Source organism: Sparus aurata, chromosome 11 (assembly GCF_900880675.1).
Source record: "Sparus aurata chromosome 11, fSpaAur1.1, whole genome shotgun sequence".
NCBI lineage: Eukaryota > Metazoa > Chordata > Actinopteri > Spariformes > Sparidae > Sparus > Sparus aurata.
Genome location: NC_044197.1, coordinates 3,838,432 through 3,864,495, shown reverse-complemented (window position 1 = coordinate 3,864,495; position 26,064 = coordinate 3,838,432). Strand labels below are relative to the sequence as shown.

At 42.5% G+C, this 26,064-nt stretch overlaps 2 protein-coding genes across 4 annotated transcripts; both read right to left on the bottom strand.

Moving 5' to 3' along the window:
• Window positions 1–1,349: 1,349 nt before the first annotated feature.
• Window positions 1,350–8,902, bottom strand: LOC115590939 (meprin A subunit beta-like). The gene is made up of 15 exons (XM_030432433.1): window positions 8,774–8,902; window positions 8,660–8,687; window positions 7,861–7,911; window positions 7,727–7,770; window positions 7,350–7,428; window positions 7,144–7,261; window positions 5,815–5,993; window positions 5,503–5,721; window positions 4,587–4,736; window positions 3,798–3,998; window positions 3,437–3,693; window positions 2,225–2,435; window positions 1,964–2,140; window positions 1,621–1,871; window positions 1,350–1,503 (listed from the first exon to the last, which is right to left on the bottom strand). Exons 1-15 carry the CDS (start codon window positions 8,813–8,815, stop codon window positions 1,459–1,461), a joined length of 2,052 nt encoding a protein of 683 aa, XP_030288293.1. The 5' UTR covers window positions 8,816–8,902; the 3' UTR covers window positions 1,350–1,458.
• Window positions 8,903–9,608: 706 nt separating this feature from the next.
• s100p (S100 calcium binding protein P) lies at window positions 9,609–25,590 on the bottom strand. 3 transcript variants are annotated; one of them, XM_030432504.1, is made up of 5 exons: window positions 17,896–18,317; window positions 11,763–11,870; window positions 11,021–11,191; window positions 10,730–10,925; window positions 9,609–10,523 (listed from the first exon to the last, which is right to left on the bottom strand). In XM_030432504.1, exons 1-5 carry the CDS (start codon window positions 17,961–17,963, stop codon window positions 10,239–10,241), a joined length of 828 nt encoding a protein of 275 aa, XP_030288364.1. In that variant the 5' UTR covers window positions 17,964–18,317; the 3' UTR covers window positions 9,609–10,238. The 3 variants fall into 3 exon arrangements, with proteins under 3 accessions (XP_030288364.1, XP_030288367.1, XP_030288368.1); XM_030432507.1 differs by lacking the exon at window positions 17,896–18,317 and adding an exon at window positions 25,202–25,590 and having other exon boundaries at window positions 9,610–10,523; XM_030432508.1 differs by lacking the exon at window positions 17,896–18,317 and adding an exon at window positions 14,980–15,099 and having other exon boundaries at window positions 9,610–10,523.
• Window positions 25,591–26,064: the final 474 nt, after the last annotated feature.

Sequence of the window (26,064 nt, the reverse complement as noted above, 5' to 3'; positions counted from 1 at the left end):
CTCGTGTTTTCGTCTGTTGTCTTTTGGGGCTTGGTTAATTGGCTGATGGGTGTTCAGGACCGTAGACGTCTCTGAATAATATTGAATGTGATGTTTAAATATATAAAAAATGGTTTAATCCAAAATCCAACAATGAATGTACTTTGGAGACGAAATCATAGCGAACAAATGACCTGTAAAATTGACTTAATGTGCACTTTTTGAAAACCTTTATGCCAGAATTCACTGACAGATAACGTTGAGTGTGGCGCCTCCATGTGGCTGCTGTTGGAGCTACACCCAGCAGATCTCTGCATGCTTCTGTCATGACGATAACCACCATCTGTACTCAAAGATGCTTGTTGGTGTTGGGTGTGAAAAGGCCTTTATGACCTGATAATGATGTGATCTTTTTAATCACAGGGTCAAATGTGTTTTACCTACAACACTGCCGCTAAACTAAACATGAACTCCACAACCAAGTGGATTCAGGGACGTAGCCAGAGTTGATACAAAAAAAAGCCTAAAAGAAGTATTTAAGTATTTTTTGTGTTGGGTTGTTTCTTCTTTAAATGTTACCTTTTAACGTGACTGTTAAGCTGCTGTTAGGGCGTCACGACACAAACATCTGGATGATCGTTTTCAATAGACGAGACCACAAAAGCTAACGAGAAAGATGTTGCGGAGCAGCTGACAGTGCTGCTAAGCAAAGGTAAAGCTTGTAGCCCTTGAAGCTAACGTTAGCTAGCACACCGACAGCTAAAATCTCACCTCCAGTTTCTCGTTGAAGACAACCCACATTTTCTCATCCGGACTCTTCTGCGTTTGTGTTTTTCTAACCCTGAAGTTTGTAACTTTCCTACTGCAGGTTGTTGGCGCTGTAGCCTCCAATTTGTTTACATCTGCTTACCCACGAGATCACATGATGTAGTGCATCGTCCCCTTCTGGCCCAAAAACCTCCATAACATCTTGTAGTGTGCCATTATTTTCCAAACTCCTTCAGTTTGAGACCAGAACTGGAGGATTTCATGGCATTCAGCAGCATGCAACCAACAAAATACCCCTCGCCTCACCTGCCGGTGGTTAAAAACATGAAAGACTATTATAGAGACGGTGTTTGTCTGATCTGTTTGTTGTGCTTCATGGAAGAGGACCCAAAAAAAAGTCTCATTCTAAGGAAACAAAAACATGATTTCTAGTTTCAGGTGATTTGAAATTGGAGCTATAAATCCACAGGCTGCGTGAGGACCATCACAGCTTGTAATTACATGGGCGAGGACCCTTGAAAGTAACCGAAATACAGTAAATCACTCACTCTCTGATTGGTAATGACAACGATGTGATGAAGGGAGCAGATGATTTGAACATGTGTGCTGTGAAGAGACTTTATTCAAAATGAAAAGGAGTCGGTGGACAATTTAAAATGAATTGCGCTCTTTCTTCTTGTAAGTGCTGATTTTCTGTCTCTGATCAGGACTTCATGGAGCGATGAAAGCAGATGGTGAGCTCTCGGCCGGGCGCTCCTGTAATGACATAATTAGTGTGATTTAGATTAACAACTGAAGCACAAACGAGTCTCGGTAAAAAAAAAAACGCTAACCTACATTGCCGTGATGTAAATTAGATAAACTCAGACTCACTTCGGTGAATCCAGGCGTGTCCTGTACGATCACCACCTCGTCGCTCTCCTGCCGTCTCCTCCTCATCCTCAGGATGACCAGCATGGTGGCCACCAGCATGGCCGCCGCCACGGACCCCGCCACAGCTGTGATCACTACGGGGTTATTAGCAGCTTCCTGTGGAGCGCTTTGTACGCCGGCCTTCATTAAGCCGTCATCGGCGCTTGCAGTAGATTTGGGAAGAGGCTGCGGTACCAGCAGGTTAGAAATATCTGAGGACAAGCACACAGCGATCATGATGTTTCATAAACAGGACGATCTGAGTTTTGTTGTTGTGTGTGTTACATCCTGAACGACTCCACACCTTCCAGACTGAAGAGGAAGAAGGCGTCGTCTCCTTTGATGTAGCTCCTGCTCTTCAGCCTGCTGTGGGTGATGAAGACGCTTGTTCCTGTGCCGGAGCCTCTGTAGTAAGAGCTGCCATCGGGCTCGGTCACTTTAGAGCCCACCTTGCTGGGGTTGTCCCAGTAGAACTCAGTACCTGGAAGCAAAAAACAGATGAACGACGTCCCACTGATATAAACAGCAGAACGAGTGGACAGTCGAGCTTCAACTCCACTCTCACCATCAGACGACATCTTGTTGGGGTCAGTGGTGACCATCCGGTGCATGTTCATCTGCTGTCTGACGTCAGACTTCTGATCCATCAGCGCCATCGTCGCCATCTGCCACGGACACGGCCATTTGAGCAGGTGGTCGTTGGGGCCTGAGGTCAGGTGGAAGTAGGCGGCCACGTACCCGGGGCGGTCGCTTCTTCCATTCAGGTACACACCTACCTACAGATAACAGAGCGGTGTGAAGTACTTGTTACTTTTTCAGTCACACCAGCTAACTTAAAGGTCCAGTGTGCAGGATTAAGGGTAGATAAACTCTTCGCCCACTGAAACAGCAGTTGAACAAACAGGCTTCTGGTCCAGTGAGACATATTTCAGACTATTGGTGTTTCAGAACAATATGTCGTCAGAACAATGGACACTCATTCCCCATTCATGGAGCTACCATGAGCTCAGTTTTTTAGCTACCACCAGATAATAAAATGTTCCAGCTGCAATAATAGTTTGAGTAGGGCCCTATGATCACGGAATCGCAGAATTGGCCGATTAAAACGGAATCTACTTTATAACGCGGAATATCGCAGAATTTGACATAATTTCACTGAAATGCTGTTTTCGTGTGGAAGAGGAACGTATGTCTGGGGAAAACTGCACGGAGGGAAGCAAATCTGGGTGGCACAACAAGTCGCTGCCGCCCCCCTCCCCCACAGACTGAGCTCCCCCGTCAAACAATGTAAGCATGGCAAAGCAGTTCCCGTACGACTTGTATGCGTCAGGTGAACTGTTGTTTTGGTATGCCAACATTTACTGGATCTGCCTGAGAGCTGACATGCATGTTTTTATTCAATGAAACCCATAAAAACACAAAGTATACTGCTGTATGAAGACATGATGAAGTCAAAATGTTTTTGATGCACTTTAATGTACTGTACAGTACAGTATTGAGGAAATTTGTTTGTCACCTCAATAAATTTAAGGTAATTTCTATTTAATTTATGCACATTTTAGTCATTTACATTAAAAACACACAGTTTTTGGTAGTATACTAAAAGTAAAAGGTAAAAAAAAAAACGTGATTCCCAAAAATTAAAATGGAAAAAACAGTATTTGGGAAAAAATAAAGCAGATTTATAGGGCCCTATTTTAGCCACCGAAATCAACAGTTGCAGACTAGAAATGAAATGAAATGGATGTATTTGTATTATTCGTATGAAGGCCTCTACCTGGAAGGAGTAACCTGCCGGTGACAGGAAGCGAGGGCTGTAGGTTTTCCTTCCCACAGGCGTGGTGGCCATCAGGCCGGTGATGTTGCGGATGTGCCAGATGTGCTGCGGACACTTCATGGACGACACGTTGATGTCGTCCAGAGAGAAACCTCCGGTGGATGGACTCTTTCCCCTCACGGCCACGAACACCACGCGGGCCTTCTTCGTCACATCCAGGTTGACGTTGTGCAGTTCCCAGGAGCCCGTGACATCTCCTGTAACGTGAACAGAGAATATAAATCAATAACTTGCTTTGAGGTCTTGAGGAAATGGGTCCAACCAGAGGGTCAGAAACAGAATGTTATTTTTAATCCGCTACCTGAAATACTTTTGACGAGCGTCAGTTTCCCTTCAGAATCTCGCACCAAAATGTTGAGAACATCGTCGGCGGCCCCGCTGTTATGGAGGAAGAACTGCAGACACTGGGCTCCGGGTTTGGGGTAAAGCCAGCGACTCTCCAGGAACGCCTGGTCGCCGGGCGCAGCCGAGGCTGAGCTGAAGTGCATGAAGAAGCCTTTACCTGATGGAGAACAGAGGTTAGCGTCGGTGCTACTGTTAGCGGGGTTTAGGAGAATGTATCAGCTCAGTGTGCTGAATGTTTTGTTAAAGGCTAAGAGATAATTTTCACATCATTGTGAAAATACTGATGATGAGGCGCTTCGATTTTAATAACCAGCACAGCGGTGGATAACTTTTTCGCTGATTTATCTCTCGACAATAAAAGAAACCCTCGTTCAATTCTGTCTTATAAATCACTAAGACTTTATTATGATTCATCTTGAGAGCTCAACAATAATTTTACTGCCAGCCTGTACTTTGTACAGATTACGTCACCACAGGCGTCTTTGTTTTTATCTCGACTGATCACCGAGGTCAGTGATTAACTTTTAATTTTGAATAGCAGCTAACTTGACAATCACTCTGGAGTACACGGAGTCAGATATAAGATATAAGATAATGATGTTTATTAATGTATCTGTAGCTAAACTAGAATCTCCAAATACAAGACGACTTAAATTGAGTTTCTAACATGATGATATTTAGATATAAACGTCTTACACAATGTTTAGCATCATCACACGTGTTTGTGATGATGATGGACCGGTACCTTTGCATTGTCCCATGTTGGAGAAGTCGCTCTGAGGTCCTCCGCTCACAGAACTCAGCTGTTCCCACTTCCTGTTGCCGGGACCCTGAATCATCCCGCAGATGTTCTCCTCCTCGAAGTTACAGCTCTCCACAAAGGTAGAAGACTTGGCTGCGGAGAGAAGACACGACTGACCATCACGTTCTCTTAATTTGTTTGACTGGAGCTGCTAATTCAGTAAATATAAATAATCCCCAGGATCTTTGTCAGCATGATGTTCTGTAAAATATTCATTCATATATTCACATTATCCAAATGAAAGACTTTTGCACTTCATCCAACAGATTAAGAGTGATTCAAAGTTTAAAAAGTCCTCCTTGTAACCAGGAAGTTGACTTTTTTCCTAATATTTGGACACATTTCTGTGTAATCTATCAAAAACATGCAGCTGAAAACATCAATCTGAAGTGGAATCAACTGCAATAGATTCGATGTTCTTGGAGGAATCTTCATCTTGAATAGTTCAACTCTGCTCATGAGTCAAAGTGTTGATTGGGGCCATCTGATCAGAAGTCAGTCTCAATAGTTATTTGATATAAAACTTCTTATGTAAGAGTTTTTGAATGACATGGAAAAGAGCTGGGACACTTCAAGGCCTCGTGGCTGCCTGACACATGTTACAACAAGCTAATAAATAATGATTTATATCAGTATATGATATTGATAACCAATATATATTAGCATCAGTCTATGCCAGAAAAACTCTGACCCTTCCTGTAACTCTGCTCGGTTATTACGGGTCAAAAATCATTCCTGATTTATTACAATTTAGTTTGTAATGTATTTTCTGGAAACCGTGCAGTGTTGTTACTGACACACAACCAGGAAGGTAACCTGTCTCACTTCTTGTCTGATGGAGAGCTTGAGATCGACTCACTGCAGTTGTAGAGACGGTTGAGCTTTGTAAGGTCGCTCTCACTGAAGCCCATCCGCTGACCAATCACATCCATGAACTGGGGGATCTTGGTGACGATGGTGGGCTCGGAGGCGATGTTGAAGGACGTCTTGCTGTAGTGCATCACCGAGCCGTAGTCGTAGGGAACGCCCAGAGCGCTGGACGTTTTGTCATCGTACGTCCTGAAGTTGTGCTCTTTACCTGAGGAAGACAGAACGCCAGGACACATTCAGCACTTTGGATGCAACGACAGGATGTGCAAGCAACTCATTGGGTGTTACAGGTCAACGTTACCTTGTTCAATTTGATCCCATATGATGTTGACGTAGTCGTCGCGGTCAGCTCGGGACTGCTCGTGCCAGAAGCCCAAAGCGTGCAGGAACTCGTGCTCAACGGTTCCCAGACGATCGCAGTTATTACCGATGGACAGCCGCTGACTCCCCACATGCTGGTTACCTACAGAGGAGAAGCATCTACAGAGAGATACACAGATCAGTCTGATATTCCCTGAAGTAGCTCAACTGTATAGTCAATATTTACTCTCTTTGGCTCAGTTTGCCCTCAATCATCTCCAAAGAGAAATGTCTGGCTGATAAATCCTCAACTATGGCCACCTGGTAGTCGCTAACTTCTGCCTTTTGGTCAGTTCTTTTTTAGAGCTTTTTCATCAAAACCTGCAGCCGTCTGTGGCTGAGACCTCTGACCCTCAACTCTGTGATTTACGGAGTTTCCTGAAAGCATCCTGTGAATGCTAAGTAGCCTACCGTAGCTACAAGTTAGCTCTGTAAGCGGACTTGTTTGCACTGCTATGTTGACGGACAGTGATGTGCACAAGGGGGGGTCCTTGCACAGTCGCCCCCCCCTCGTGGCCCAATTGTTGAAAAACGCGCGCTAAAGTGCCCTCCTGAGAGCCAAAACGCACGCTAAAGTGCCCTCCTGAGAGCCAAAACGCGCGCTAAAGTACCCTCCTGAGAGCCAATACGCGCGCTAAAGTGCCCTCCTGAGAGCCAAAAAAGCATGCTAAAGTGCCCTCTTGATTGGCAAAACACACTAAACTGCCCCCTTGGCTGGTTAAAATATGATAAACTGCCCTCTTGGGAGCCAAAACACGCGCTAAAGTGCCCTCTTGAGAGCCAAAACGTAAGTGCCCTTCTTTTCGCCCCTGCCATTCAAAAAGTCTGCGCACGCCACTGTTGACGGAGGAAGCTAAACAGAGAAAAAAAAGGAGACGGTGACCAAGCAAGAGTCAAGAGACAACACTTGTCGGCCCGGCATGCTAAATTATAAGTCTTGCGTTGTTTGCTTGATGTTTGGCTGCGTTAGAAAAGTTTAAGCCCATTTTTATAGTCTGTGGTTGATTTTGCAAAATTTGTCTGACATGGCAAGAAAAACAAAAATGCATGAACATGCGTGTTTACGTCAAGATTCAAGACATCAAACTGTTGTGGCGAGTTCTGTTTGTAGTTAGCACATCACGCTGCGTTACATCTGACAAATTGTGAGAGAAACCTTGGATTTGTTTTTACAGCAGTTGTGTTGCACTCTGAGACACTTTCAACCAAAAAGCATTTAATAAGCACTTGACACATTTCGTCTATGTCCAGTTTAAAGTTTGAAGCTCACCCGCTGCCTTTGAACACGGAGATGTAGTTGGCCTCTCCGTTCCACGGCGTGAAGTCGATGCAGGTCTTCAGTCTGTACTGGTCAAAGGCCTTCAGGATCACCCCCTTTGCATTCATGTCTACAAATTGTGAGACAAACAGATGAATCATATCCATAATAACACTGTGCGTAATGTGACTGTGAGTTTCTGTGACACAGTGTCTTACCCAGGTTGTCCTCCAGGTAGTAGGGGATGGTTGTGGGCCAGCGATACTGATCTCCTATGATGGAGTTTCTGCTGGACGACTGACGGGAACAAGAAAAATCACAGGAATATAATTACAGATGGATGAAGGAGTTTTTAGTTCTGTAAAACCTAAGACTTGATAAGTTATCTCTGAATGCTAATCTGCGCAGTTAATTTCTGACTGTCTGACATCTTTCGGTAGTAGGATCGGGCGAGTAGGGAGGCACTTTCTTTTAAATATAATATATTTGTTGCATCGAGCAGACAGAATTTAGAGACAAATAACAGGTCTGAATCTTCAGATTAGCTGCAGCATTTAGTCTTTGGAGAGTTTAGTGTCTGTGCACAGAAACTTACCTCATCCTGTTCAATATCTCCCTCCAGCAGGTCCAGACCAGCCGCTGCAAAACCAAATTATATTCATTGATAAAAAAATTCTCAGAGGAGGAAATATTAAACAACAAAGCAACATAAACAATGAGCCCACAAACCTTCATTGATGTTGAAGATGTCCCAGTCAACGCCTCCGTCAACGTCCGTTTCTGCAGATGCAGAATCAATCATTTGTAATGAGATTACATTAAGTATAAAATAATCTCATTAACATAACTGATTATGACTGATTAATGAGTGCTTGTAAGTTTACAGACGCTTTGGAAAAAGTTTATTTTAATTAAAAACACATTTAGTTTAAACTCACAGACCTTTACCTAACTCATTTTCACTTTTAAACCTTTACTAAGCTTTAGCACAAACTTTATTTTACATTCATTAGCAGTTAATTATACAGTTATTAACCGTTAACTATGTTTTTTTTTTGTAGCTAATGAATCTAAAGTGAGAACGAGGCCCTTTTAAGATTAATGAATCCTTTATTATTCACGTATTATTACTTAGAAATGTTTGACCGTGTCTCATAATCTGACAACAAATGTGTTCATCATGCTATTTTTAACACTCTTAGTAATGTTAATTAACATCTTATAAGGTACTTCTTACCTGTTAACTAATATTTAATGAAGGACCTTCATATAAAGCATTTATTCCTACATTTAGATTTGGACTATTCCTAACTTTCGAGTTGTTTTGAGTGGCAGGCCTTTATTCCAAAGCTCCAGCACATTTAGCTCAATACAAACACTAATATCAAGAAATCTGAATCATGCATTCGATGCCCAAAGATCAAGTCAAAGGTGAGGAGGGGGTCTTTTAAACCCTGCACGAGTTCTACACAGGTTTTTGTGGATCTTGTGTCAGAAATTCACATGAAAAACAGAATATGTGACTCACCTGTGTCACCTGTCAGCTTGGCTGCTGCCTAGTTAACACAGCAGAAAGCACATTAATCAAACAGTGAGAACAAATATTTAAAAATGATTCACTGAAGACTGAAATAAGACTCACCAGGCTCAGGCCCAACAACACAATGATACACCTGAGCTCCATGACTCCCGTCTGCCGTCTGAGGGGACGTCGTCGCTCTGTTTTGGTTAAAGGACGGCGCTGCAGACACGCAACATTCACATGATCGTCTTTTTTATGACCCCGGTTGAGAGAGATTACACGTCGTCAAATTAATCATTAATCTAGTATTGATTAGATTATCTGAGTATTGTTACCACACTAGTAAACACACTGGTGCAGGTGCAGGTAAACACATTGTCATGACCACATTCAGGATGTACGCGTCTGTAGCCGCTACTGATGACCAGTGATGTGCACAAGGGGGGGGCAGGGGGGGCAGTCGCCCCCCCTCGTGGCCCAATTGTGGAAAAACGCGCGCTAAAGTGCCCTCCTGAGAGCCAAAACACGCGCTAAAGTGCCCTCCTGAGAGCCAAAATGCACGCTAAAGTGCCCTCCTGAGAGCCAAAATGCACGCTAAAGTGCCCTCCTGAGAGCCAAAAAAGCATGCCAAAGTGCCCTCTTGGTTGGCAAAACACACTAAACTGCCCCCTTGGCTGGTTAGAACATGATAAACTGCCTTCTTGGGAGCCAAAACACGCGCTAAAGTGCCCTCTTGGGAGCCAAATGCGTGCTAAAGTGAAAAAAAGTGGTATAAAGTCTTTTATTATCTGCATATAATCTGATAAATTGCCTCCAGTGATGTCACTCAGTTGCTAAATTGCATTGTGGGTAATGTAGTCACCAGGTTTAAAAAAAAAGGCTCTGCTGTATCGAATTTGATCAAACTGTCCAAAATGAGTCCAACAGTGTTTTAGGTGTTCAGTGTTACAGCAGCGGACTGAATTTACAACCTGGTGCCTACATTTCCCACAATGCAACACAGTGAGCCACTGAATGATATGTAGACCATTCGGCCAATCGCAGGACTAATTAAACAGCCAATCATTGTGAGACAGTGGACATAATCCCTGTGACGCCATCTTTAAAACATCAGTATCAAGACGTTACAGGCACGTTGTGTTTATTTGGTAGTAAAATCGTTCACGTAACAAAACATCTTTGGATAGAAAACTTCAAATCAAAAGTACGCACTGCTCAACCTGACTGAGTCCAGCAGAATAGGTACTTAAAACCATCAAGTCACATTTTATGTCACTGAAATATTACTGACTGGCCAACCAAAATAATGGAAATGATAGTGTCAGAGCTTCAACCACCAGCAGGTCGAACCAGCATCCGTTTGTCTTCTTTATCTTTCGACCATTTCTCAAAAATACATGTTTGTCTCTAGAGCTGTTTTTAGATTGTCTTTAAGATCTTCCCCGTCCTCCAGCTGTCACAGGCGGATAACGTGTCCGCTGTCCCTCGTCTTTGTCCTCCAGTCTTAGCCGTCTGAAGATGCCTCAGGTGTCCCCGTGTCCATTTAGAGGGAACTTCCCTTCCGAAGCTGTGACCTTCCCAGCGTTCACGTCTTAATGCGGTTCAGTCGCTCGCTCATGATGGACAGATACTGGGTCAGCTTCACCATGGCGATGATGACGGTTCCCCCGATCAAAGTGCAGCTCGGCCAGAAGAGGGAGTGGAAGACGGCGACCTGGCCGTAGATCTGCGTCATAATGGCGCTGTCCGTTCTGTCTTTGGGGTCCACGAAACACTGGACCGTGTGCTGAGACCTGAGGCGCTCAGAGATGTTCTGAACTATTGCATGTGTGGCCGCGTAGTCCTTATGGCACTTTGGGATGTAGAAGCACTGAAGGAGAGACGAGACAAGAAGAAAACAGAGATGTTGTTATATTTGTGAATAGCCGGTTGGTTCTGCAGTCGTCCAGATATAATGTTTTAGAAATCAACTTCCTTTTTCTTGCAGTGTAGTTGCCAAAGATTGCATATTACAGTTCAGTCGCTTCGGTAAGAAGATGCGTTCAAAGATTGCAGGAGGGAACAGTTGCGGAGTACCTCAGGGTTGCTGTCCTGCGTCTCCTCGTTGTGAAACAGTCGGATGACCTTCCCCGAGGAGTTGAGGCTGACGTAGACCTGCAGACACGGGTAACGGGAACCCTTCCAGCACTCTGCTCCACAGCTGTACGAACAGTTCACATCCCACACGATGGTGCAGTTCACGATGGTGCAGCTCGTCTCGTCCGTCCAGACGCTGTGCAGAAAAACACATTTGAACACGAGCATCCAACAGGAAAAAGATCATTCCTGTTATCTGAACTGTCAGTTGCTGTTGTGGCCGGTTGTTACCTGTCGGAGTAGGAGCGCAGGATGGTGATTCCCAGGACGAAGTACATCATGACGGACAGGAAGACCATGCTGAGGCCCAGCAGGATGGCTCTGTCCTCCCCTGCCCTCAGAGCTGTCACCGTCTTCCTCCTGTCCAGGACCTCATACTCTCGGATCTTCTGGTAGATGGATCTAAAAAAAAAAAAAGAACAACAGTTTGAAATGTGTTCCCTATTTCGGTCCACAGCCTGCTAATGTCTGTACTGTGTGAGTCTGTGTGTGTGTCCTTATTTTCCCAGGTGATTATATGTCCGTCTGTTTTTCTCACCACCATAACAAAATGAAAGTGGAGTGTTGAAAGATGTCGTGGCAGGTGTGACCTCATCCCAAGACCGTCTCTCGTTTTCATTCTTCAACCGAGAGATGAACTGTTGTCACTTCTCACACGCCAACGGACACGTCAGCTATTTAAAGTCCCACACACACACTTCATCTATCTGCGGCACAACTGCTTTTGTCGCCACACTTAAAATGATAAAGTGCGTCCTTTAATCTCCTCTCCTTCTTCCAGCCTCCATACGTCAACTGCAAACTCATTTTCTGCTTTCAACTGGCAGATAAAATAGTACAAATGACATTCGAGGTTCAGCTATGACTACTTATACATCTCCCACTGATCTCCTGAACAAGGTGCATTTTTACCTGTTTTATACATTTGCACATTTATCAACACATTTTTGCCGTGCGAGCCAGCATTCAGTACCTTTGGTCACTTCGGCCATCTGTGGCTTTACTTCCTGCCCACAGGAACATCGTATGTGAGGAATGAGGGAACTGCTGTCCACCGTTGCTGCCGGAGGGGATGACCCACCTGCAAAATATACAAGTCTGTTATTAAAAAAGCCTGCTGAGTCTAAAGGATCGGACTTCTGCTGTCCTGGCAGTTCAGGAGACATCGGCCAGAAATACCACAATGAAGCCCCAAATGATTTGAGGGGGTTTAAAAGGTAAACATGCTTTAAAGTAAGAGGCCGACCAGGTCTGTTGAACAAACTAGATTAACCCTCCTGTTGTCTTCAGGTCAAAAATGACCCTAAACTGTGTTGAACAGCAGAGAAAACGCCTTAAATGTTGTTTCATCTTGAAATGTTATGACTTTTCTTAAAGTGACCTCAACATTAGAAAAAGGGAAATATTGCCTTTATTCATATTTTCATGGAAGCTGTACACCACTTGGGTGCAAAGATTGTCTTCAGGTCAGTGGTGGTTCTAGACCAGTTTTAATAGGGGGGCCAGGTTGGGGCCGGCTTTTTTGTAAGGGGGCACATACAACCCGGAAAAAAGGATAAATCCCTAATTCAGACAAAGCAGTGTTTACAATTTCAGCAATTTTGATTGGGTAGTAAACTGCTGAGACACTTTATTTCTGCCTTTCCCTTCAGAACAAAATCATTGCAAGAAATCTGTCATTGTGTTATTAATGCAGACTCCCTGTCAGGGGGGCCACAGGGGGGTCCAGACTCAGAGTTACGGGGGCACTGGCCCCTGTTGCCCCCCCCTAGAACCGCCCCTGCTTCGGGTCATTTTTGACCCAGCAGTTAAAACCACAGTCAGAGTACAAAACACACACACACACACACACACACACACACACACACACACATAAACACACACACAGCGCTGACTGATCTCAGACAGAACTAAAACTCTGTGGTGCAGGTGTAGCGTCACCTTTCCACGACCCCATACACAACTTTCAAAGATCAGAGTTCAAACAGTTTCAGACACAACCATCAAAGTGTTGTTCACTAACACTTCTACATTCAGAGTGTAAACGTGCTGCAGGTGACAGAACCCTGCAGAACACAGGTCTGGGACCAGCGGGTGAAGCGGCTGCTGGTTGTTCTGTAGTGGTCGTGGTCGCCCTCTCAGGTTGCCTTGTTGCTTTATGTTTGCGATTCTTTGCACAGCTTGTTAAAGGAAGTAATGATAATCGTACCAGTTTTCTATCTTAACCATACAGTACAGTAGGTGTTTGCTGTTGATCTCACAGTCCAACATTCAGACTATGCTACTCAATCAGACAACTGCAATTGTCCGAGTATACATGCCGGTGAGAAAATCGGATTATTGGCGGGAGCATGTCATACCCGGTACGATAGGTGGCGCTGTACCCATTTCAACTAGTGGAGACAGAGCCACCTCCGGCTGACCTCTTTACATCACCAGCAACAACAAACTGCCTCGGCATTTGAGAAAGATGGCGTACGAAGAGCGAGACGAAGCTACATCTGTGTACATTTTGTATATGGTGTACATGATAATTACACAAACTAGATGCACAATGGCGCTCTTTCTTGCGGTGATTTCGGAGGAAAGACGCCGTCGCTGTCCTTCTACTTCCGGCTCACAGCCCCCGGGGAAAAAAATGGCGAGCCTGCGCAGAACGCAAAATCCGATCTGATCTGATAGAACGTATACATGCAGGAGTAATGCGACTATCAATCGAATAATCTGGGTGTTTTAATCCAAATATAAGAAATCGGATCCAGTCCGATTTTAGCCAGACTAAGGTGTATACATGCATCTTAAAAATCCGATCATGGTCGGACTAACCCAGTAATTCGGTTTTCTTGAGTGTCATGTAAACGCACTGACTGCAGAGTTTGCTCTCCTCTGTTGTGTTCAGACTGTAGAAAACATCAAAGAGGCAGAAACAACCCGGCCTGTTGTGAAGACACATGTTCAGATGTCGTCACTGCGCTGACCCAGCATGCCTCACAATTATTTACAACCGAGGCTTAACAGCTCTCTTTCATCAGTCAGCGCAGCTCTGAGAGGTTCTGGTGTCGTCAGCTCTGTTATTTGTGTGTTGCAGACAGTTGTAGGTTACTCTGTGGGCAGAGAGACAGAGCTCCCCAGTGATCCTATGATATCTGTTGAGCCGCATTATGGGAAATGTAGGCTCAAGAGTTTTTGGTGTTTGATACTAAGGACTATCTCTGCCTCTGCAGTGTTTATCATGTGTCCCTGGTTAGTCTCCTTACTACCGCAACACATACAAACGTTCCTTAATACATTAATTTTTACAGTTTTTATAATCACACATTGTACAGCGAATTAAAATAAAGAAGGTCAGCCTGGCTTTGCATTGATTAGGGAGGCACAATATATATTAGGCTTATAAATAGCGCCAATAATACAAACTCTCATTCTTAATTTCTTCCTGCATTGGTCATTTGAGAGTTTGGGGTCGTTTTAACATGTCAACTTTGTTTTCAGACGTATGGAAAGAAAACACATGTATCTATTTATTCAAAATTCCGTTGTAGACATTTATGCATATTAATGAGCAAGAATTTAATCAGATTGCATAATTTGCGTATTAAACCGTATTAGTATATCTACCAAAAAAACATCCGTAACACTATTACAGACAACTGATAAACGGGTTCATTTATTCTTTGATAATCCAGAGCAGTCTTTGGTTCTATGAAGTATCTGCACAGAAACTAATTCGTTGTGACGGTGCGTCAGCATGTCTCCCTGTTAGTGTGGAAAAACATGTGCACGTGTGTGTGCACGTGTCTTCTCTGATTTATGTGCGATGAGTGTGTTGACTGACCGCATGCCTCCATGTGCATCTTTGAGCGTTATATTTGTCTAAAGAGAGTTATCTTTGTGTCTAATGGAAAGTCTCGAGCGGCGCGCGCGCACACACACACACACACACACACACACACACACACACAGGTGAAATGCTATGTGGGCACTCTGTCTTAAACACATAACTGTCATTGCATTACAGTTTAAGACCTCCTGCACACATGGAAACCATGCTATCTCATAAAAGCTGACGTCGTCAAGGTCAGACAACACTGTGACTGAGAGCACACAGAGAAACCTACGTCATATTATACGAACTGTTGTCATACGCAATGTTTATAGGCTTGTAAAGCAGAAAAACAAAACAAACACACCTCTGACTTCTCCTTGCAGCATCCAATCAAAGCCGTGACCTTGGCAAAACTACAAAGACAGACCAAAACAAGTCTGAGGTATCTGTACTCTGCCTGAGTCCCACAGACACTTTATACTTCTACTCAACTACATTTCAGATAGCCTGCTTCTCATTTTTTAACACAATGTTCTACAGAGGACTTCACATGAAAAACAGCCTCTTCTGGCAATTTTAACTCATGAATCACCATGGTTTTTTTTTTTAATAATTTGCCCCGTCCCTTAAATAAATGTAAATAAAACTAAACTGAGTTACATAGGAAAAACTACTACATTATGTAAAAGTATATAAAAATTGAGTTTCATTACTTGCAGCTCAATAAAACAGCCAAAAATCTGAACATATAGAGTATATAAATTCATATCCCATGATGCACTGCGGCCCCAAAATACTTTTTCCCCATAAGCTAACATTGCGAAAGAAGCAGCTGTAAAATGGTGGATAAATTATTTTTAGAGTCACAACTTCGCAAAATGACTTGTTTCACTGTCATAACTTGAGCCATTCGGTCCAATAACATTTGGCAAGTCCAGTAGAGCCGCACGATTAAATTATTTTATCGCTATTCAAGCTAGCCGGGCGCTAAACCGGAAGTTAGCCGGCTCGGCGGAAGTCTCTCTAGTGCGCACGCTCTTGCTCCGGTAGTGATCGTGTAACGAAGAAGACTTTATATTTTTAAATTAGCAACCAAAGTAATATACAGTTAGTGATTAACATGTATAATCTGCAACAAAAACGTAGATTAAAAATGTTATACGTTGTGTAAAGTTACTGGGAGGTGACGTATTTCCGGTCGCGGCCGCAGCACCTCGTTATAAATTGCACATGCGCACTTCGCTCGCAGATTTTCACCGCCCCATGCCGGAAATGGACCGAAATTGAGAAAGGAGAGAAGCGCTGAGAGTGAAAGAGCAGGAACAGAACCAGCACCGATCCAGTCAGGTATGAACGATTTAAAGCACTTGAGAGGACATGAACAAGCTGTCAATCAATAAATAAAACTATTGTTTGTTCGATTGGTTTGATTTTCTTCATGCTAACTTGTTGATATCAGTCAAAATTGTGATTGTGTTTTTATTCTGAAGCCCTGAAATGCAGTGCTAATGAGAAACAGTTAACTGGTGTCTTTTAGGTTTAGCAGCAGCTGCAGCTACATCACATACAGGAAGTTCTACTTAACTGTACATTCAAGAGTCCAGCTGATGGTGCTGTTGGTTGTTCTGTTGGACTCAGAGTGAGTGAAACTGAATGGCAGACAGTCACTGTATGTTAAAATGAATGTGCTTTTGATCAGATCATTCTCTCCTGTGTTTTTCATCACCAATACCGCAACATAAAGAGAAAGTTGTTTTAGTGTATGTGGAGTGTACGGTACCATTGTCACAGTGTAAAATCCTCAAGTCCTGGACTTAATATCCTGCTAAAGTAAAAGTACAAACATATATTGTAAGGATAAAAATACTTAAGGTATCAAAGATGAAAGTACTTGTTCTACAGTTCGTCCAAATTGTACGAAATTCAACACTGCACTTCCTTTGGTCCGCAGCAACAAACCTGCCAAGTGTAACGTAGATTGGATAAACAGTTCTCGGTACTGGAGGAGGACAGACAGACAGAGAGACAGACAGAAAGAAAGATAGAGATTTGTTGACTTATAGTTAGCTTTCTTTGCCGTCTGCTGCATACATGGCATCATCAAAACAGTCATGTAGAAGCCACAATGCGTGTTCATAGCCTGCTGCTGTATTTACTGACACATAGATGCTAATTCACACTCAGGAAACCAATCTAAAGAACACTAAGATTAATAACGCACGTTTTATCTTTAGATTAGCGCTCTTGATGAGGTCACGTTTTCAAATAAACAGAACAGAAGTGGGTGAGTTCAACACTAGCGAGAGGAACCGGACGACCAAAACATGAGGAAGCTGTCGGCAGCTGGCTACTAAAACAGGAGCAGTCAACATGACGGGACTAAATATTGACCGAGGCATGCTACACTACACACAGACAGACTTAGTCTATTAAAGAAATAAGGCCATGAATGATGGAGCACCTGATGGGGTGCCTGAGTCAATATTAGCTTATCCTGTACATGTATGCTGTCTGCTGGGTGGTTGTTTCAGAGGCCGCAGAGCGCTCAGCTGCAGCTTAGCAACAGCTTTTAGCTCTTTGAAACCTGCACAGGTGATAAGATGGTCGCCGGTGGGAAATGTCAACACGGGGATTGAAGAATTAAACTTAATCGGAAATACAAACTCTATTCTGAACCAGTGGCTCCTAACAGGGGGACCAAGGAAGGAAAATCTCGGCTTTCGCTTCATACATTCTGTCAATTCTACATCTTTATATCACTCTTGAATGTTATGATTTGATTTTAATATTGTTGATTTATGTCAGCTATAACACTTAAAGTCTATCAAACGGCAAAAAAGCGACTGTTTAATCTGATTATATAAATGCAGAAACAAGATAATTGACTTGTACAATCACATGCTGTTGAATGTTATATAGATGCCACACAAACGGGTAGTTGAAGTTAAATTAAAAGTAAAGTAGTGAACTGAAATGGTCGTTCAGGAAAAGCAAAGAATACAAAATCTTCCAGAAATTGTTCTGCCCTGCTGAGATGTTGGTTCTCATAGAAATGGCAACAAATGAGTAACTACAAAATAAAATCCAACTGAACTGAACAATAACAAACGTGTATAAATGTTGTATCTAGTGTCGTAGAGGCAGACAATGGATTCAACCCAAAAGCATCATCAGCTGTGGTTCAAACCAAATATGAGGACAGAACAATAAACAAAGTTACCGCAGTGAAAACATCTGACGCTCTCCTGTAAGAGCGGAGGGATGATAAAATAGAGCTCACCTGATTTCTGACGGTGGTGTCGGACAGAAGTCGACGGTCAGACTGTCGGAGCAGTTGTCCCCTAACATAGCACCTTGCACTTTACAACACCTCCACCCATGCGCTCGTGTTTATCTTTATCCAGACTGTTGCTTCCATTTAATGCACATTGTGTTGCCTCGGCGCTTGAAGCAGCTGAAGCTTGGCAACAGAAAGATAAAGAAATCAGTCTGGACTGTTTTCTTTTTGCTTCCTGCGTCACAAACTGTCCAAATTTGAGGACGTTATGATTAAAAGAGAAAAAAAGAAATGAGACAAACTTCAGATTCAAAGTATCTAATGACAAAATTTGCTAATGGATTCTGTCTAATGAAAACGGAGGAAATGACAGGAAGCGGTCAGTAATGATTCATCGTCCGGAGCCATTCTCCGAATAATAACCCACAAGTCTTCGTGGCTAAGGTGAAAAAGCCCTGACGGAGGTGTCGGGTCTCCACAACAATGTAGATTACGTCAGCCTCATCAGCATCGGTCAGTGTGGATGTGGGAGGTGGCTGCACTCGTGTGGATGTGTTCGTGTGTTGAACATGACAATACTGATGTTCCCCAAACGCAACACTACAGTCTGGAATCCTCTCCAGCGATATCAAAAACTCCTCACATCGACTGATACAACTCAGGACAACAGTAGCTGCTAAATGAAACTTGGTAAAGCGATGACAGGCAGAGTAATGAATACTGCTATTTATAATTATCTGTAGAATGACATGACATGGCACCGATGCTGCTGTTAACTTTAAACTGGTTATGAAATACTGATGCCTTTCCTTTTCTATTCTTTCACTGGTCCAGATTAAGAAAATAGAGTCTCACAGCCTGAGGAAGGAAGCTGCTCTGTAGTCTGGTGGTGCAGCAGCAGAAGAGCTGGCTTATAATTTATCTATTTATCTTGGTTTTGCTATCGAGTCGAATGTTAATAGTTGATCAGTCGTGTGTTTCATTTTACTCAACTTTTCTTTACAGTATAATAACCTTACTGCAACTTAGTTTCATGATATAATTACTGTATGTAATGGATGAAAGGATTTGTCTTCCCTTTTCTCTGCCTGATTTGTCATTACGCTGCAGAAAAATATGTCAAAGTGAAGTTGATTACAGTTGTGGTGTGAACAGAAGAATACTGCAAATTTCCAATATCCAGTAAATCACTGCAAAATATGCAAAAACATTATAAATAATACCCAGACTGCACTGCATATTACAGTAGTGAACTTGAAAACAAAGGTATTTCTTGCAGGAAGGAACTCTAAAAATTACAGAAGTCTAACAAAGCTTTGTGTCAACATCATCTTTTGCATTACATTAATTATCTGATATGAAATAGAACTCAGTCAAAGCTCATTGTCAAAAAGAAAAATAGTATATATGTATATATATTAGGGCCGGGACTTTAACGCGTTAATTATGATTAATTAATTACACAAAAATTAACGCGTTTAAATAATTAACGCATTTTAATCGCACTTATTTTTGCACTTCGGAACGTTTCTCACTGGAAGAGTTTCAGGCGTACCAATTATACTGGAGCACCAACTAATGTTCATGACTTCAGACAACAACAATGAACGAAGAAGCAGATGAGACTGCTTTGGTTGGCCCCGTGGATGGGAAATTTTGTTTTCAAAAGCGGACGGATGGCAGCGTAGATAAGAGCATGCTATTGCTGCACTTTATGGCAAAAATTGCACTGGTCGGGGCAGCGTTTAGCTCAGTGGGTAGAGCGAGCGTCCCATGTGCCGAGGCTCTGCAGCGGACCTGGGTTTGACTCCCGGCCTGGGTCCGTTTGCTGCGTGTCACTCCCCCCCTCTCTCTCCCTGTTTCCTGTCATATCTTCAGCTGCTCTGTCAATAAAGCCATAAAAGGCCAAAAAAAATATTAAAAAATTGCACTGGTCTGTTGGTCTTGACAAAACAATGTTTTGTTGCTTAAGTTTCTGTATTCAGTCATTATTCAATGGTATACTAAAATCCATGTGAAAAAAATTGCTTCTCACTGTTCTCAGGTCAAATATTTATATGCGATAAAAATGCGATTAATTTCAATTAATTAATTACAAAGCCTCTGATTAATTCGATTAATTTTTTTAATCGAGTCCCGGCCCTAATATATATATTATAATAATAATAATAATAATATAAGTAATATGTTGTTTTACTTTCTCTTGCTTCCAAAACAAATGCACACGTTGTGCAGATCTTGACAATAGGAGGTGATCTTACAGTAGTCCTAGTTTTATGGGGCAAACTATGTCCTTTTATGTACTATGGAGATTTACTGGACTAAATCACTGTCCAGGACACTTTTCTTGCCGTGTCTGCAGTAAGAGAAGCAGCTATTATAAGACAAAACATGATTTCCTAACCCCAACAAAGTGGATTGTGTGCCTAACCCTAACCAGACAATAAGCACAGCTCTGTCGGAACTAAACTCAAAAACTGAACCTAAAGAAATCTTATAAGGTGTCCCACAAAGAAATGTACATTTTCAAAATATCCATGGATTACAGAAACACACATTGCCAGCATTAATTCTGATGATTGGCTCTGGTGTGTAGAGAAGGTTGTCAACAAACTGGTGCAGAAAGTTAGACATCCCGCAGCGGCAGATATTTTCCTCAGCAGCAGGAACTCATTCTATCTTTAGGGCGTTGACAGAAGCGAGCCAAAAGGAGTGTTTTCCAAATTTAAATTTGGTGCCTGTGATATGCAACTGCAAGCTGACAAATAAGATACATGGTCATTTTACAACGTGCAACACTTGGAGTACGAGCCGCTGCTGCTACTTTTTTCAGTGGACAGGCCAGAATCCAGATCGCACTGCCAGCCGTTATCTAATGTCTGGCAGCGTGTTCCTGAGGTCTGAAACACACACCGCCTCCGACCTTTACGATTGACGACAGACATCTCAAATAATAGCTTTGTCTGTATGAGAGTGCGGTGATTTCAGTGTTGATTGCCAACAGTTATAGCGTACTGGGTAACAACAGAGGCGTGAAAGGTGAGAAGGCAAAACAACAAGAAGTAATGACTTGATGTAAATGTGTTTTCTCGTCGACACCAGCTGTAACTTTAGCACGACTTCAGGATTCATATATATAACATGAAAGTCTACGTGTGCTTTATAAAAAGCAGATCAGACGGTGACAGGAATCACGTTCATACATGTGTTGATATTCCGTACGGACGTACACAAGTGTTGAAAAGGTCATGTGCGGCACGTCTTGTGCTGTTAAAAGAGGAACGTTCTCTGATGTGGTCATACATCCTATACCGCACACACATGCTGGCACATACTGTCCACATAACTGCAGGCTGCTGTGCATCCATTGACATCAACACACACACACACACACACACACACACACACACACGCACGCTGGCTTCACGTCAAGCAGTTCATAAGCTAAGCCACTTGTCTCTCTTTGACACATAAACTTCGCGGCTTTCCTGGAAGGCGGGACCGTCAGGTGGCGTGCTGACGGCACAGGTGCTGCCATTCTCTGAGACAGGGTTGGATTGCCACACACACACACACACACACACACACACACATGCATGGTGTATCTCAGCAGTGATGTCATGGTTCTGTTTCTGGAAGGGTATTTGGGTGGCATGTGTTTCAGTGTGCGCAGCCTGCAGTTGTCTGTTGCCACCTGACTGCGTGCCGTACAGACAGCGACTCTGAGGCAGCTGTTCAGTAGAAGTACAGCTAATAAAATGAGGCTGCAGTAAAATGAACTAACTGCAAAATCAAAACATGTGGGGTTAAACAAACTTTAACCCTCAAGACTTACTTCAACATGAGCTTCCGAGCTACGTTCAGACTTGATGTAAATTCAAATGTAACCTTGTTTTATTCTCTAAATCTCACTCTGGAGTGTTTTTGCTGTATTCTTTGCCATAAACAGCCAGTTTACCAGTTGGTGACATACGCTGAGTTAACCTTTACGCTAAAGTTAAGCGATTTCTGTCGTGCATCACATAGAGCACAAACATTTATTATGGTGTTGCACATTGATTCAATTTCATAATTGACAGAAAAATACATTTTATGACACCTTTTATTGACTTTGTCAATATTTCTGTTGAATTGTTAGCATGGGGGAGAAGTGAGGCTAAAGAGAGGGAAGGCTAATATCTGACCAATGATCGTACTTGTTTTGGAGGACACCTTTGTCGTGTTTATAACTAAATTATCACCACAACCAGAGCATTCACGATACTCAAAACAACTGCAGCAAAACAAAAAGCTAAAGTTATAAACTTGACGGGAGAGGAAACATAAACAGGCTCTGATGGAGCTCTGGATTCATCAGGGAGGTGGCAACATAATGTACCTCACCTGTGCAGGGATGCACATCGTGTCTGCTTGTGGGAGATCACTGCAGGTATTTTAATTAACATTTTCCTTATTAAAGACATATTATTTCACCAGCAACCCAGCCACTATTAATAATAATACTTTTTATGACCAGGCCACTTGATCTGTGGATTATTCTGTAGATATTTGCGATCTGCACATCAGTACATATGTATGAATAATAGACTAAGACAGTTAATTTAGGTAAGGCTCATCCCTCTCAGGTCTACATTACCTGCCACCCCTAATTATTAGAGATAGCAAAGACATCTGTATGGCCAATTTAGCTTATTAACCTCAACTTCTAAACTAATTTTGGTGCCTTCCCGTATTACAATACTGAGGTGGTAATATGAGTTCCAGTGTAGCGTCTCATTGGCTAGCAGATCAGATGTGGTTGTACTATAGCGGGAAGCCTCGAGGTGTAAATGTATGTAACTGGATGTTCCTGTGTGTCATCACTACATCTTCCAAAATCGCGGGCCTTTGGCAACCACATACAAGCAGCACATTCTTCAGGAAGCCAGTAAAATTCAAAATTCATCACCCAACACATCTTATCTTCAGTCTTTATAGTCTAAATGTCGGTCTTAGTGCTTCCCTGGACTGTACTTCTGTGCAGAGCTGTGGTGAAGGGCTTATAACAAAATGATTGATGAGGAGTACTGCCTGTACCAGAATGTGTAAATGGCAAATGGACTAAATTATATAAATAACATTTCTATAGCGTTATTCCAGTCTACTGAACACTCAAAGCGCTTTACAACACTTGTCCCATTCACCCGTAAACACACACATTTATACACTGATGGTGGAGGTTGCCATACAAAGTGCTGAGCAATTTTGGGTTCGGTGTCTTGCTCAAGGATTCTTCAGCAAGCAGTCAGGGGAGGCGGGAATCAAACCAGCAACCTTCAGATTACTGGACCTACCTCCTGAGACATCCACTTAAAATACCAGGTTTGTTTACCAGGCAAATTTGGCAACTGCAACCCACTGGTTCACTGTTTGTGGACTGCCTGACATAAACTGCACTTTCCCCCTTCTTGTTGAGGGTTCTTGTATAAAAAATAACTTTGATCACATTTCTAAATACTTTAAAGTTGTGTAATTGATTCCAAATGGCGATGGTTATAAAATAGAAATATCAGAGAGAATGAATTCAGTTACTCAAAAATGGAAATCTGTCTGAAATAACAAAAGAAAGAATGGCGGACTGGTAATTTTATCCATCCTTGTGACCGCTACCACTGTTGCACAAGAACCCATGACCTCCACTGCGGCTGCCAGTAGGTGATTCACTCCATCTCTATTGTAGCTCGTATGCCAAAGTGGGCATGATTGACACATAAACAACATAAATATAAACCCAGACATAGAGAAAGATGTAGTAATGTACAGTAGATGGGATTAGAGTTGGCTTCTCTCAGACATATTCTGCTGTGAGTGTTAGAATGAGTGTTAATGGAAGAGACGAGGAGACAGCTGCTGTTAATGGTTCAGACCAGACTTGGTGGCTCCCCACAGTGAGGTACCATTAATGGAATGATCCACACTGCTGGGAAGTCACTTTAGTACATGTAATTAAATTCTCAGCTGAACTACAGTTTACAGTAGCTGGGCGGGAATAAAGTATTTGGATATATGCAGTCAATAAAACCAAAACAAAGAGCTGAAAGATGCTAAAACGCTCAGATCTGAGATGAACTACAGAATTAATTGTTTGTTTGTTTGTTTTTTACCAAGAATGACTTGTTGCACGTTAAAACATTTGATCCATTGTCCAATATAAAATTATTCCATATATCCACACACTGTTTCCAATAAAAGGAAATATTGGTCAGCTTGTGTGTTTGTGAAGCAGCCATTCAAACACAGTGGCAAATGCGCCGGAAACATTTGTGACAGAAGAGAAAACAACAATTGACCCATTGTGAGCGAAGCATCAGTAAACCGTTGGATTCGTTTTAGCATCACCACCCCTGACAAATGACTCATGTCACAGTCATAATTTGAGCCACTCCAATAAAATCTGAAATATCCCGAAGATCCGCATGATTAAATTATTTTAACACCCTTTAAGTTAGCCCGCTCGGTTGGTGATCCAGCCCGGAACACTCTGTACAGTAATAAAAACGACCTTGAATGGACCGCATCCCAAATTCCTTCCTTAAGTACGTGTCACCAGATGATAACGCATGGCAGAATTTATCGTCTTCACCCGGGTCTTACCTTTTAGATCAAAGCCGAGCCGAGATGATAAAAACACGGGTCTACTGCCGAGTCAAATGACCCGGCTGTAAATGCAGAGTTTACACATTCCCATTGTGCACAAAAGCTGGAATTTAGCTGGTTTAAGTTGGATTTTTTACCAGTGGGAAAACAATAATAGTTACCATGCTTACCAGCTGGTCCTAAAGCTTTTGTGCTGGAGGTTTAACACTTTGCCGATTCTTCCAGCTGCAAGGCTAATCGAGCTAACTAGCAAATGGCAGCTACACTTAGTAGGAATTAGTGGTTACTTTAGGACATACTGCCCACTTTTTTGTTGCATGTATTCAACAGATGGTCAAGAGTTAACTCTGCAATATACAGCAGAAACATCAAGCCAATGAGGTTTAATATCACCACAACATTGGCAAAGTTAGCAAAATTACAGCTAACATAAAAAAAAAAAAATATGGCATCGTTTTCATTTCATTGATTGGCTAAGACAGCTGTTACACGTAAGGGCTTGAATTAGTGGAGGACATAGTGTTGGACCTACTCTTACACCAAAGCACTTATATCAAATTCGTCTTTAACTTCTTAAACTTTTGTGCAGTGAAATCAAACAGCTCCCAAACACCAAAATACCATCAGATGACTTTCCCACCTTTCCTCATTCGGTCAAACTGTGTAAACGTACCTTCAAATGCTGCTGAAGTCACAAAGTTTCCTGGCCGCAGGTGTTCATTTTGCAGTTTAATCCCGTGGCATGTTAAGAAGTGTCCTCTAGGCCGAGCCAACAAGTGATATTGTGTCTATCAGGGACGGATCAGCCCTCAGCACGCCTCCCATTCTGCAGAGTGCAGTCTGAGGGACGGCCATAATCTCCACACTGCCCCTCGAAGCTCACACTAATCATCAGTGCGTGATGATGGGAGTCTGTGGGAGTCGGGGGAGGGAGACGGTGTTTGATGTGGGAGGGAAAAAGGGAGAGTGAAAAGGAGGAGATGACAGACAGAGGGAGGAAATACATTATGGGGATGGATAAAATAACACACACACACACACACACACACACAATAAAGCAGTTTAAAGCTGCAACATAAAACTTATTTTTTTATTAAGCACTGATAATAACGCCTGACTGGCAGCTCAAAGTGTTGGAGGGGAACAAGCTCAACAATACACCTCATGTTTTAAGTTCTAAACATGTTTTAGGTAACTTTTTCCCAACTATGATGTAACATTCAAGCAAAACAATGAGCTGAAAGACACTAGAAAAGGGAAGCGATCTGCAGGATATTTGTGATGTATGATAATTTTTGTTTGAGTTTTCACAATACAACATAAGCCAAGTTTCCATGAAGCATTTTGAAGAATATTGCATCAGAAATTTAAACAGAAATGGCAAAATAACAAAAACTTCACTGATTTGCAAAAAAAGTTTGTATGCTTTTTGTGTTTTTTGTCTTTTGCTAATTGAACAAATTTGCCGATTAAACTCTGATGTAGCGAACATTCAACATACGTGACCGATCAGCTGTTTCCGCTGTCTGCTTTATA